This window comes from Physcomitrium patens, chromosome 2 (genome assembly GCF_059467195.1).
Source record: "Physcomitrium patens ecotype Gransden chromosome 2, ASM5946719v1, whole genome shotgun sequence".
Classification (NCBI taxonomy): domain Eukaryota; kingdom Viridiplantae; phylum Streptophyta; class Bryopsida; order Funariales; family Funariaceae; genus Physcomitrium; species Physcomitrium patens.
The window spans coordinates 6,379,234-6,393,137 of NC_143411.1; the positions used below are offsets into that span (position 1 = coordinate 6,379,234).

The 13,904-nt window shown below is 42.5% G+C and overlaps 1 protein-coding gene and 1 long non-coding RNA gene across 12 annotated transcripts; both read left to right on the forward strand.

The window, feature by feature from the left end:
- The first annotated feature begins 1,091 nt into the window (after positions 1 to 1,091).
- LOC112275291 (uncharacterized) lies at positions 1,092 to 6,413 on the forward strand. Of its 9 annotated transcripts, none has more exons than XM_024505537.3 (10): positions 1,092 to 1,982; positions 2,178 to 2,293; positions 2,673 to 2,819; positions 2,940 to 4,269; positions 4,473 to 4,574; positions 4,703 to 4,768; positions 4,906 to 4,971; positions 5,133 to 5,477; positions 5,591 to 5,739; positions 5,904 to 6,413. In XM_024505537.3, the coding sequence occupies exons 3-9, from the start codon at positions 2,686 to 2,688 to the stop codon at positions 5,735 to 5,737; spliced, it is 2,190 nt and encodes a 729-aa protein (XP_024361305.1). In that variant the 5' UTR covers positions 1,092 to 1,982; positions 2,178 to 2,293; positions 2,673 to 2,685; the 3' UTR covers positions 5,738 to 5,739; positions 5,904 to 6,413. The 9 variants fall into 9 exon arrangements, with proteins under 9 accessions (XP_024361305.1, XP_024361343.1, XP_024361326.1 ...); XM_024505575.3 differs by having other exon boundaries at positions 2,705 to 2,819; XM_024505558.3 differs by having other exon boundaries at positions 1,092 to 2,293; positions 2,705 to 2,819.
- Positions 6,414 to 6,672: 259 nt separating this feature from the next.
- Positions 6,673 to 11,015, forward strand: LOC149989705 (uncharacterized). Of its 3 annotated transcripts, XR_016498469.1 has the most exons (5): positions 6,673 to 8,356; positions 8,597 to 8,824; positions 8,947 to 9,007; positions 9,279 to 9,417; positions 9,756 to 11,015. It is a non-coding gene; the product is annotated as an uncharacterized LOC149989705 (long non-coding RNA). The 3 variants fall into 3 exon arrangements; XR_016498459.1 differs by having other exon boundaries at positions 6,673 to 8,824; XR_016498480.1 differs by lacking the exon at positions 9,756 to 11,015 and having other exon boundaries at positions 6,673 to 8,824; positions 9,279 to 9,740.
- The last annotated feature ends 2,889 nt before the right edge of the window (positions 11,016 to 13,904 follow it).

Here is a 13,904-nt window from a genome sequence, read left to right on the forward strand (position 1 = left end):
GATATTTTTTAATATTTTCTGTTTTTTAGATTGTTTTTTCATGGACGGGAAAAGCGTGCTGGAGGACGAGTGCTGGTGCTTTTCAGTCGAGGATAAAAACAATTAGTTTGTAGGGGGGGGGTGGAGAAGGAGGAGGAGGAGGATTTGCACTTGGTCCTCCAGCTTGGACACTTGTACTGTGTCGTTTTGTAGATACACACTCTTTGCTTTTTCGCCTCAGGCTTTCATCACTTCTTGTGTGTTGTTTTGTATTAGTGTGTGTGTGTGTGTGTGTGTTTGTAAGTGGTCCACTTCGGCAACATGGCATCGATGTTGCGGTGGTCGGTGGTGGTGGTGGCGGATGACGATGACCAGATGGCTGAATGTTGTTGCTGCTGTGCGGCTCCGCTTTTTCACATTCTACCGCCAGCCGAGGGGGTCGGCAAAACGGCAATAGCGAGGAAACGAGTTTTCTTACCGTGGGTCAGTCGCGGTTCGGAATGCTCCGTCTTGTGTGCGTGGATCTTCGTCTACTTGCTAAAATAAGCAGGAGAAATTTTATAATCCACACCCAGAAACCGAAACTGTGGGCAGCCCCTCGAGTGTACCATGACCTTGAACACGCCCACCATTTGCTAAAAAGGGAGAGAATACCCTTCCCTGGTGCCTAACCGAATGGATACCATAAAAGTAATGTGGGCTGCGGCAGCGCCATTCTAGCGTCCCATTGAATGGCAATTAAGGAACTGCAGAATGGGTGAGGGGTTTGCGAACGATGTGCGAGCGTGAACACCCGAGCAAGACGAAGAGAGTTCCCGGCCTGGGCAGATTTTTAGGCGGACCCAAAAGGCGTTTTCGTGTGGTGGGAGCCGTGAAGTTCAAGGGTGCCTGCTGCCACATCCACCCCTCGGTGAATAGTATTATAGTAAAGGGGAGAATGATTGGGTAGGATTGCGCCCAGTGGGGCCTGGGGTTGCACTGCTGGAAGGATTTCACCCCTACCCACCTAGCTGGCCCGTCCCTCTCCTCTCTCTGCCTAGAGTAGAGTAGTATTCCCTTGTAGTTCTAGACGGTACCTAGAGCTCTAGTACAAAGCCTGAAAGCAAGGGACACGCGATGACTTGCGAGAGAGACGACTCATTGCCTCATCACAAAACGTAGACAGTCGCATTTTCCCAGCACAGCAAGGAGCCAACCCCAACCCCAACCTCTCTCTCACCACTCACATCTCCAGCACCATACCCGCACAGGAGCCCAGCCGGGACGACGAGCAGGAACAGTGGTGAACAGGGGGAGAGTATGTCGTAGCGACTGTTCTGTGGTTCCTCATAGTGTTGTGATTTTGCTTCAAATCTCAGCTTCTTTGTAGGCTCTTTTCTGCGTGTGTGTGTGTGTGTGTGTGTGTGTTTGTTCGCGGATGTGTGCAGGAAGTGGGTGGGTGTGGGTGTGGGCGGCTCTTTGTTAAATTTGTAATGTGTGATATATTATTTCAATTTAATTCCTTTTCAAATTTTTTATAGTCGGAGTTGTTTCGGCCGGTTGAGATTGAACTTCTTGACTGGTACAGCTTTGCCGAGCTGAGGGGCTTCGGGTTTGTGTGTGTGTTTGTTAGTGGTTGGGTTGCGGTGGAGTGTTTTGAGGAGAGAGGCAGGGGAGGGGTTAAGTTGCAGTTGGGGAAGAGTTGAGATGTGTGGTGTGCGGGATGGTGTCATTCACGAGTAAGTGAATCGCGACGGTGGAGATTGGAATGTGTTTGGAGAAGCGGGTGGAGGTTCAGCTGTTGGGAGATTAGGGGAGGATCTTGGGAGATTTGACAGGGCCGCAACAATACAGAGGGTGGGAAAGTGGACTGGCGATGAGTTCAGGGTGAATGCGTTGCTTGTGTTGCCGGATTGGGGGCCGAGGGGTCGTGGAGCTGGTGCAGCTGCGACATGAAGTCTCTGGCGGTGTTTGAGGAAGAAGTGGGAGAGGGGGTGTGATTGCTGTGTTGGCTCACTGCGCAGGTGGCGTGATTTTCGTATGTATTTTTTTCCTTTTCAAAATTTCCTTTTGGGAGTGGTCAACAAAGGAAAATAAATAGCAGTGAGGAAGAGGATAGTGGGTAATCTCCGCAGCTCATCTAAGGGTGAAGTGGTCGTCGAATTCTTTGCCAAAGAGGCTTGTCTGAGGTTGGGAAGAAGTCAAACACTGCGTTGCAGGAAATATTGCATATTAGGTTGTGACTGTAATTCCAGCAGCTCAAATATAAGAAAACGGATCTCGTTTCGCGGTGACGTAGCGTTGGTGCTTTGGAGTGGATTCTTCGAAGATGAATGTGAGTTTTGAAGCCTCGATACTACAGCTTGACCCCAACCAGTTGCCTGAGAGCGAGAGGCTGACGTTCATGGAAGCCCAGTCCTCAGCGTCTCTTTTGATCTCTTTTCGATATAGGTTTTTTAAGTTGTTGCCGAAGGCCTTTGATTAGCATAATACTCTATGCAGAACATGAAACACTAAAACAAAAGACCTTGGGTTATTATCTGAAACAACTAAGGGATGATGGTCATGTCGCAGAAGATCTCAGCTGTGACATCCATCTCATGCGAGCGAGTGTAGCCATACCGAAAATTGAACATAAATTGAACATGAAGATCCGTCTAGCGAACGTAGGATAACATCTTTCCTGAGAGTCCTGTCGTGGCGGTGTGATGCAGTTGTCATCAGACTATGAATCGTCTTGTGCCAGAGTGGGATAGGAGCAGCGGCATGCTCGATGATTTGATTCCTTCAAGTGGCTTTCATGGACCAGCGAATGGGAAATTGGATTTTTTGAGATCGAAGTCGACTCGCTTTTTTCAAGTGTAAGCTTTATTCTGCTTTCACTTTACGTTATGGCTTGTTCATGTGTGGTCAGTTCTGACATCAAAGTTCAAATATCGGCTTGTTTCTCACTGTCTGGATGCTTTCTTCATATGTGATAGACCCGATCAAGATACGTTGGAAGCGGGTAGGATCGATAATGGACATATAGTCATGCAGGGACAAACTAGTAAATGTGGCAAGCCACATTGGCAGGTCAATTATACATCGGCGTGGAATAGTGAGCAGGGAACTGAGGATGGGGTGACCCCGGGAAAACCAGTTTCCCCGAAGAGTGACGCCGCTCTGGAGGACGTGGTTAATGAAACGGCCACTGAAGCGCATCCAACGCATCAAATCGATGCAGAGCATGATGAAATGGTATCTTGGTTGCAGTATCCACTGGATGATACCTTGGAAAGGGATTATTGCTCTGATTTTTTTGGAGAGCTGCCAGATTCCCACATCCAGTTGTTGAGAGAGTCTTTTGGGCAAGGAGCTGCGAAGACATTACGCACTCCTTATTCTGGAGCACCAGGGAACGATGGTTTTGTTAACAGAGCTTCCACCGCGGATACTGCCATGATGTTAGGTGCCGGACGCGCGGCAGGACTTCTACCTCAGGCTGGAGTAGAAGCGTTCAGTAAAGTGCGTACAATCCACTCCCTGCAACCTTCTTCCGTTACCAGGTGTCAACAACCACATCCCAGCTCATCAAATGGTTCCACTGTGTGCGCGACGGCTAATGTGACAACTACTAGGGCACCCACATCGGTACCTACTTCGGCAACTCCTTCAAATCCTATGTTACCACCCAAAACTCAGCCTGCAGCTCCTACTGTTAATACGCAACCTTCCCCACCCAACAACCGGCCAGGATCTATGAATTTTTCTCACTTCTCGAGGCCTGCAGCCATAATTAAGGCAAATTTGCACAGTTTGGCAGGGATAAACGCTGCGCCTCCACCTAATGCACGGTTCAAGCAGCAGCATAGTCACTTGGTAAAGCCAACTGTGGAGGCGTGCACATCAACTGGTTCTTCTATTGCTGAGTCCACCTCAGCGGGGAATGGGCAATCGGGTTTGCATAAGGATGCGAAGGTGCAACCTTTAATTATGGAGAGGGAGCAGAGTAATGGCACTGAGGATTCTAGATGGCAAGTTGCACCTGGTCTGTCACCGAAGAAGGATCGAGATTGTGTTGTGTCAGGAGATTGTAAAAATTCTCCGGCTGATCAGGAAACTTGCCGGCCATCAGTTGTAATAAGTGACGCTGTGCCGGCCTCTTCCGAAAAAGGAATGTCACGTATTACACATCACCCTGATATACAAGAGCCAACCATCACATCCTCTTCAGGTGGATATGGGACGAGTACAGACAGACTAAAAGAGGCCGCGACAAGTAACAAAAGGAAGTCAAATGAGAGGGAAGAAACGGAATGCCAGAGTGAAGTAAGTTTTTAGGGTGGAGAGATGTGGAAACTGGAGTAGCGGGATTAACATGAGTTCTTTCGGTTGAGGATAATTATGTCTTGGCTTATGGTTGCCACGTTTGCTAATGCAATGACCTCCAAATTACTGGTTACAGCATCAATAGAATTAGTCCTTTTCTCATCACATACTGATTGTTACCTTTTATATCTTCTGAACTGTAGGATGGGGAAGATGAGTCAGTGGACACCAAGAAACCTGTAACTGGTCGTGGAAGTACAGCTAAAAGAAGCAGGGCTGCCGAAGTCCACAATCAGTCAGAAAGAGTGAGCTAACGTTTTTCATATTCCGGGCATGTATCTGAATTTTTCAGCGGGGAAGGAGCTTATGCATATTTGCTCGAGTGAAGTTTCTGTGGGTTGTTACTCATATTTTTGGTGGTTTGTCCTTGCAGCGGCGAAGAGACCGAATAAATGAGAAGATGAGAGCTCTGCAAGAGCTGATACCAAACTCCAATAAGGTGCGTACAGTCTTCAGTTCTCTGCATTTACTCGGAGTTCTGAAATTGTTTCAGGTCTACCTTCAAACCTAGTTTCTGTGACTTCCAAACTCATTGGGTTCGTAGTCATGGCTGACTGTGTGAAACTTGCGTGGCAGACTGACAAGGCATCTATGCTGGACGAAGCAATTGAATACCTAAAAATGCTTCAGCTTCAGCTCCAGGTATGTGCTGTGTAGTTTGCTTTCGCTTATTGGCTATCTTTCGATAATCCTTCCCCATTCTTTCTTGTTTTTTCAGGGACTATATGTTAGGACCCGGTTTGTGTTTATACGATGCACTTATAGCAAGTTGAATGACTAATGGCATTCTCTTGTCCTCGCAGATGATGTCGATCAGGACGGGTATGACTTTGCCACCAATGGTAATGCCTGCTAGCTTACAACAACATATGCAGATGCCGCAGATTGCAGCAATGCCATCTATGGGAATGGGAATGGGGATGGTGCCAATGAATCTTGGTCATGGGATGATGATGGACATGGGAGTGGCTGCCCAAGGAAGAGCAATGATGCCCTTGCAATCGCATGTGGGACCATCCTTGAATGGCGCTATTGCAAGCGCATCGTCTATGGCTGATGTTCATGACCCTCGGTATCAAACGTCAGGTGTTATGGATCCTTATAACGCGTACATGACTCGTCAGCATCAGCCAATGCAAATGACTCAGGTTAGACCCAGAAGCAACGTTGTTCAGTGTGATATGGTGAGTTTGTCTGTTTCAGTAGCTTTACACCATTTGTGTTCTGTGGCATTTATACTCGTTTGTCGCACTCTGTGCAGGCTGTCAGTATAGACAAATATAATGCCTACATGTTGCAACAGTGCCAACTTCAGCAACATCTACGGCAGCACCAACAGCAACCTCAACACCTGCAACATCAACAGCATCAGCAGGCTCCTAATATGAATGGCGGTCCTCCTCATTAATGGTAAACGACTCCTCACATTTCGCGTAGGAATGTGCTTTGGTTGAAATGTGGATTTTTGTGAAGAAAGTGAATTGTGGAACTGCCTGTAAGGATTTTGCCAAGTTTATATGTGAAGATGAGGCACTTTTTTCAGAAAGTGAATCTGATGGCTTTGCTTTGGACAGGCTTTTGGAAAACTGGCTACTGCGAAAGCTAGTGCAGCTTTGTAACAAGGTGGAATGTAAAATCGATTCTCTGGAACTTGAGGTGAGAAGGACTCGAACAGGAGTCTACAACTCGTGCTGTGGGTGGTATCAAAGCCTAAGGGCTTTGACCATTGCGGTGGTTGATGAAGCAATGCACACTTGCGAGCAAGTCGTTGACGGTGTAATCTTCACTTCACCTATTTTCGTGGAATCCTTCTTATCAGGGAGATTGAGTAGGCCAAATGCTGAGACCGTTAAATAGTGGTCATTGCCAAACCACTCTGAAGTTTCAGTAGATGCAGGGGTCTCGGAGACTCCATGATTATCAATTAGCTAGTATTTTTCTGCAGTTATGCAAAGAGTTGTGAGATTTGTGTCAGTCGTCATAGTCAGAAGCGGAATTGTAAACATGATCACTATCAGTCACTTGCAAGATATATCAGTGACATCGCACGTACAAGAATAAGGTACAGTGGCTCAGTTCTTAAACCTTGCCTAACAATTTACTTGCCGTTTAGGGTTAATGATCTCATTGGATTGGTAATTTTTGAAAATGTATCCAGCTCCACTTCCTAAAAATGTGGTTGTTCCTAGCGCTCGATGCTATGTCTTTCAATCCTTGGGTCGAAAGATTCGGGTTAAACCCTAAGCCTGTCATTTCCTGAATCTTACATTCCAGCAAAAGACAAAGGATGTACTCAGTGTTAAAATTCGCGCACGCGGCAGAAACGAAATTATGTGAAGACACTCTAAAACCATGTGTATTCTTGGACAAAATCACTGAAATCTGCGTTGAGGTAGCCAGTGTGTGCAGAGTGTATGATTAATATAGCTGGTATATCCACCACGCTACAGCTCCAGAGATGAGGAATGTACAGCAGGATTTTCGTTTCCTACGCACCGTTCAGAGCTTAGGGCCAAAGGACGGCGATTCTAAGTGAATGGACGTGATAATGATTGCTGAAATGATATTGACTGAAAGTTGATTCTTGCATAGATTAAGGAATTCGTCGATATTTAGAAGAAAAGACAACCGTGGCTTGCGTAAGCTGCCAAACTCGAACTCAACGCTTTCTGAGGTGCAGACGTGGACTTCCATGCCAAAACGTTTTCAGTCGAGGAATTCTTTGATGGTGACATTCTGTCGAGTTGGGGATCTGATTTGTGAAAGCATCCTTCGTAAACAGTGTTTGCTAAACTGCAGTCTTGCAATTTTGGGTTCTAAGAGGACAGTTTTGTGCTCCTAGTGCGGGGAGAGATTGAAGATGGCAAGATGAAGGTTAAGTTCGTATCATGTAGTCTGAATTACTGGGCGCTGAATTTCGAGGACCAGTTTCTCCCAGACCAATCAGTTCATTTGGCAGGCAATTCTGTTGGCGTAGCATTTGGTGTCGGGTCCAAGTTCGAGTTCTCTGGTCACCGATGCAAGCAACACTTCGTGGAGGGCGACACGCTGCTATATTAATATGATTCTCCTGTAATTCCGAGCCGTTGCCGATGATTGTGTTCTATTACTTGTAATGAAAAATGAAGACTCGCGGTCAGAGGTTGATGTGAAATTAATGTTTCTCTCATTTTAGGGTTTCGTTTCATTTGGTTGAGAGCGATGGAGTCCAAATATCTTGCACGGTCTGCCTGAAATGTTTGAGCTGTTTGATTGTCGTTAAGAACCTCGAAATTGATAACTGCCATGGAAGGCACCTCTACCAGAGTGCTTTTAGGTTTTTAACCAAGACTTCTCTTCCGCCAAGTTACTTATTCTATCGCTGCAATTTGAATTTAAGAGAATTGTGCAACTTCTTCCTGAATGAGCGGAAGTACTATAGGCTCTGCTCATGTATCTCTGAATGAATGAGTGGTTTATTTTCCTCCCCTCGCAATTCGCTCCTTAGCGAGCTGTCAGTGGGTGCTCCGTGTAGTTGAGTGAACAGGGAAAAGTGGTCAATGTGTACTGTTTTAGAATCCGAGATGCAGTCGACGTGATGGGCATGAATTAAAGGGTTACATGTTATCATGCATCTCTTCGAAGGGGTGAGAATTGCTCCACACTCGACTTTTCATTCCAAGAACAGGTTAATCTTCCAAGCGAACAAGTTACATTTGCCCATCACGTCGACAGCAGATCGGATGGAAGTTACAGTCAAATGGGAATATACGGATTTTTTGTAAAGCTTTAGACCTCACCAATGGGGTAGTCTACGATATCAGTTCACTGGTCAAAAAATGTGGAGTGATCTACAACTTTGCCTTGACAGCAAAATTCTGCTCATGCGACCCAAACTTTACTCAGCCAACGATCGAAGCTTCCGTGACCTTCGTTGGTTTTCTTTTTTTAAACACCTTCGTCAGTTCGAGACGTACCAGATCCTTCGGGGAGTCTCAGGACAAGTCGGTGTTCCTTTCAGGGATGAATACGTTTTCTTTGAAGATACGTGAGTATTCCACCCGATGATTTTTGAGCTTAACACAAGTTTATCCAGAAACATATCCTAATTTATCGAAGGTTAAGGCGAGCTGTGCCTGCGATTGCAGGTTTCGACTGGTGATTGCAATTTAGAAATGCAGGATGCTTACCGTGCGTTACATTAATGCGGACTTTTGTTTGTTTGACATGGGACAGTAACCACAGAAACCTGTGAGATGGATAAAATTGTTGCTAATGAATGTGGCAGCTATCACCAGCATCGCAAGCTTAATACGAGGCTGATGCTGATGCTAAAATGACTAGGAAATACGATGGCTTCCATTTCTATGCCAATTAGCAAGGCTGTGCTGGGGACCGTCGTTACTACGGTGTCTCTTACATTGATCACATTCATGCCTAGTGGTTATGGTTCCACACAAATCTTACTTGAAAGCTTTAAGAGTTCGTCTCTTCCATCACATATGATTTTTAGTCGGTATTTATTCACATCGCCCCTACTCTATACCAACCTAATTTAATCGTCATGTTTTGTCGATTTCTTTCAACTGCTAATCAGACGTTTCTAATAAATCTCAAAAATAATCTCATGTGACGCAGGTGGATGTGCCTGTGTAATGGTGAATGGAGACGATGTTGCGCAAAGCTAGCAATTCCCCATGTAAGATGGTGAGGTTGTGGTGTCATGTGTGAACGTTTATCATCTCAGTCCTGTCCACAACGTTGAGGGTTCATCAACGAACACTCGGTTCCGCGGGGTTCTTGAGGGAGCGGAATTTGGGATGAGTACTTTCTCCGTCAAGTGAGGTCGGCTTTGCCGTGTCAAACACAAATTCGCCTTGTGACGGATTTCACAGTTGTATTCCTTGACGTCTACTCCTTCGAAAATAGTATGAATACGTTTTTCAAGCAGAAACATTTGCAATTGGCAGGTTACAAGTTTTAAAAGTACAGAAATGGAGTTAGAGAGGAAAAGTTAGTGAAGCTCCACCGCCGTCGTCTATTTCAATGAGATTTTAACCCTCACGAGAGATGAATTTCTCCTATCAGTATTCTTTGATTCTCGTTGAGGTAAGCTTCAGTTCATTGTGGTCTACAGTTACAAAACATTTCCCTGTACTTAACTTCACAGCAGCCTGTTTAGAGTATTGGAGATAACTTGATAAGAAATACTCCATTGCCTCCTTTATTTTAATGAGCATGACCTCTTTCGCCTATCTATATAATAAAGGGACAAAGAAAGCTTCTCATTTCATAACCTGCAGAAAGACCTCAAGTATACTATGTGTACAACATCATTTTACAGCTTCTTCATGCCCAATGGCAGAGGTTTCCTAAAGCGCATGACCTCTTTTACCTATCGTAAATATGATTGTTCACCTAGTTTACTAAAATCCTGTTTGTTGTAGGTGTGCCACCTTAATCCTTACAAGAAATTACTTCATGGTCCAACTTTCTGGCTTGGGGATAATCTGCGCTGCAAGGAAGCAACAAGATTTCAGTTACTACTTTCAGAGGATTGCCGACACCGTATTCATGGCTACTATTGTTGATTGTTTGTGCCAGCTTATTGTCAAAGCTTGTATTAATACCCCTCTTTTTATTGACATATTACAAAATTGTTTTGGGTTAAACTTCCATTTCTAGTTAGAGTGTAATCTTTTCAGACTCATATTAAAATTCGATTCAGGGGTGAAGGAAGGTGTCCAGCAACCCACTATTGTTAATGTCCACCCTGGTAAATGTACAAAGAATTGAAACCTGGGATTGCTGAGGACTTTGCCCAACAGCTTACAATTGAAGCAAATATGGGCACTCAGAACAATTTTATGCAGGTCAACTTCCGTGCGAATTGTGTATAAGTGTGCGTGATTTTTCTAATTTCTCCGATACCGCATGCTGTGCACCTTCAGTGTGAAACATGAACGGGAGCTAGATGCGCACCACCGACAGCAGAATTTGGGCCCTTAACAGAGTAGCACATACATGTGGATAATCTAACTAATCATAAGGCTGCAACTACAGCAATGATTCAAGACCCTAGGAAATTCAAGAACCGGAGCATAGCATTTAACGCGCTGGTTTAAGTGATGAGAGTGGAAATATTCTAATTGCTCGTCACGAAGAAGTTCTTCTCAGTGGGGTCAGTTCCCAGCAAAGAAATGTGATTTTCTCAAGCAATGATGCTGTTTTTTCATGGTAGTGTAATCTCTGTTTTACATATATGTACTCTGATTGATGAGGACATGGGCGTGACTTACGAGGAGCTCGGAATGTATGAACGCTTGAGAGACATATTCCGTTATGGGTGTGTGGGACGTTCCCTTTGTGCAGAGAATATTCATTGCCCGCTCTTTGGTGATGCACAGTTCGCGCAAGCTCGGAAAGATCATTCTGCTCTTTAGTTTTTAACCCCTTTTGTTTCTGCGATTACTCGAGTTTCTAGAAATGTTCAGCACCTTTGATAGTTTCAACAAGTTTGTATGCATCTAGACTTTGAATGAACACGATTGGAAGGTGTCCAAGGCTTTTTGGATAGTCCCTCTTTGTCTTCAAAGACGAACGCAGATTTGAAATGGGTCATGTGGGAACTAGATTGTAATTGTTCCAGAGACGTTATTTTGAACAAGAATTCTCATCATCACAGTACCAAAGAACCAACAAGAGTAACAAAGGGTGCTAACGTTGCATTGATCGTATCATAAGAATCAAAGGATGATATCACATTTCCGTGTCTGAACTTCAGTAGCCTTCATGCAGTAATTTTTCTAAGCCTTGTAGTGGTTGAGGTGAACAGTCTCGGCCCGTTTACCTAGGTTTAGGGTTTAGGGTTTAGGACGCTTCATCGCAGATTTGCTTCTGAGAAAGTGATGCCTGAACGGTCAACCTTTAGCCTCTCAAAGAGCCCTGTTCATTCTACCCATATATTTCATGTGATTAGAGTTAAGGTGCAGACACACACAGCTCCGAATTCGTCACCAGCGACTGGGGACTGCTGGCAACGCATAGGTGATGATTCGGCCTTTACTGCTAATCGAGTCTTGATATTGACGGATTCTGTGTCAGAAATGCTATTCACTAATTAGACAACTTCGAAATGCGTATTGCAAGCTCATGATCAAGCAACTTCAAGAGGGTCTAGATTAATACCACCGTGCACGTTCAGTTGTCACAGTCTAACAATGAAGCAGCTGCCGCAGCTTCCTGACATCCTTCGCTTTAACCAGCGTGCAATTGAATCCGGCTGCCTGTCATGGACTGCATTTAAACATCATTTAAGCATCTTACTTTTCCTATCGAGAACATATCGTCAGATTCTCAGACCGGAGATTTTGTTCTAGACACGGGCTGAAGCAGTGTAGCAAACCATCGAAAAGTGACAAGGATTCCTTACGATGAGTGAGATCATCGATTTCCTTGAACATCAAGCCTACATCTCTGAGACTAACCAATTTAAAGGCTGAGAATCGGCAACTCGCTCTTCAGTTTCGGAGTGGATCTAGCAATCCACTGGAACGTTCGAAGTCTGTCTGGACTGGTGAACTAGCCCCTTCGCCTGCAGTGGGTGCACTGATCCAGCCCAGTGCCACTCAGAGACAGGTTCAACCATCGTCTGAATTTGCAAGTAGCATCTCTGATACGTGAAATTTCCGGCAAATGGTCACTGCCATGTAACCACCGGACACCGAACACTGGGCAATCCTGAAGCCTCAAACCGGTGCAGTGCGAGACCTGCAGGATCGACAACCCACAGGAACTTTCGGCATCGCTCCAGCTCCACAAACCAGAGCTTTGAGCACGTTACTTTGACACTGTGAGTCAATCAGAGCTTGAAACTTGGAGCTACTGGTGGACCGATTGTGTGGAGATCCACTCCCCGTTTCTTCACTGACACCAACAAAAGCAACACCGGTCTGAAACTTGATGGTCCAATCTCCGGGTGCAGTCGGTACACCGCCTTTCTACCTGATTTGCATCAGTTGTATTTGGCTTTGAGGAGATTTGTGATAAGCCCAGCAGTTGAGTCTTCCGGACTTAGACGATTTTTCGAACAAAAACTGGGTGGTTGGATGCTCATAGCAAGCCAGCCCCGATTACTGTTGATTTGTGGAAAAGGGTTGTGAAAGCATCAACACTCCAAGTGTATATGACACCAAGACAAAATCATGCGTTTTTACTATAAAAGAGCAAAATTGTTCCACTAGTCACGTAATTGCTTCGGGTTCAGAATATTTTATTCTTTTCTTACAAATTTTCATTAACAAAAGACAATTAATTTATTATACATATGATAAACTCAAACAATATATTTTACTAATATAATAACATATCATTGAAATCTGATGTATATATTTTACAGTTTCATTGCAAGGTTTTCTTAATACTTAATTAAATTATTATCTTACTACATCAATTTTAAATCTAAACAAAAAATATATTTGATTTTCTTTAAATAATCAAACTATTTTGAATAATAATTATTTATAATATTTATGTTCTTTTCTTTTTATTTAATGATTATTGCTGAGGTTGTTCATAACAAGATTTAATTACCTCTGTAAGTTAAATGCCAATATAAACTTTTCTTAATTTTTACTTATTTCTTCTAATTACGTCAATTTTGCTAACTATGGATAATAATTTTAAAACTAAAGAAGACTATGTCAAATTATTAAAAAAATCAATAAATGTACATAAATATTATTTTAAGAACCTTCTTTATTTTAAAAAACTAAAATAAGTTAAAATTTAAATTTATTATATAAATAAAAGTGAATTGAAAAAACCCTTCTGCATAATATATATTATAAGAGAGGGATCTTGCAATGTTTTATAAATCTAAATGTAAATACAAATATTTTATATTAATCTGTTCAAGTATAAATAGAATATTTAATAAATGATTTTTTTATCTTTATGTTTGTTTGTACATATAATTATAATGTTGTTGTTAAAAAAATTAAAATTATATATTTATTGGGTAAAATTACATAAAAAGAATCTAACAAAGGATAAATTAGGAAAGTATTTGAATTAAGAATAAAAATAAAAAAAGAGTTGAAACATTAAAATTGAGCTTGCTTTATCAACAACAATCATAGAAACAAGTTCAAATATATCATTAGGTAATACAAAAATAATAGTAGTAAAAATTATTTAAATTATATAACTAAGTCAACCACTAATTAAAATTGACAAATTTGAATTTCAATCATGAAAAACATATAGCTATTTGTTATATCTATCTTTGACTATACGATTTTTATATGTAATTTTCTATATTTTTGGTATGTAATTCGAAAATTGTTACAATCTATCTTTGTTTTCTATTTTAGACTTTCAGTATTTATAAATAGTCCAAGAAACAAAAAAAACTAAACTTACCATTAATATTAAGAATTTAATAAAGCATATAATTTAAATTTATGTTCTTAAAAATCATAATTATTTTTTAATGTGGTTTGGAAAATTTAAGAAGAAAACTAAAAAATCAACTATAAGTTTTTATTTTCTATAGAATTTTTTTTTTAAACTTAGTTTCAAAAATATTAATAATT

What these genes read in the sequence shown, in the direction of transcription:
- LOC112275291 (XM_024505543.3), top strand. Translation starts at nt 2,686, where the DNA reads ATGAATCGTCTTGTGCCAGAGTGGGATAGGAGCAGCGGCATGCTCGAT. An exon ending in TGATACCAAACTCCAATAAG is followed by an intron (nt 4,769 to 4,905) that starts GTGCGTACAGTC and finishes CTTGCGTGGCAG; the next exon opens with ACTGACAAGGCATCTATGCT. An exon ending in TGCTTCAGCTTCAGCTCCAG is followed by an intron (nt 4,972 to 5,132) that starts GTATGTGCTGTG and finishes TTGTCCTCGCAG; the next exon opens with ATGATGTCGATCAGGACGGG.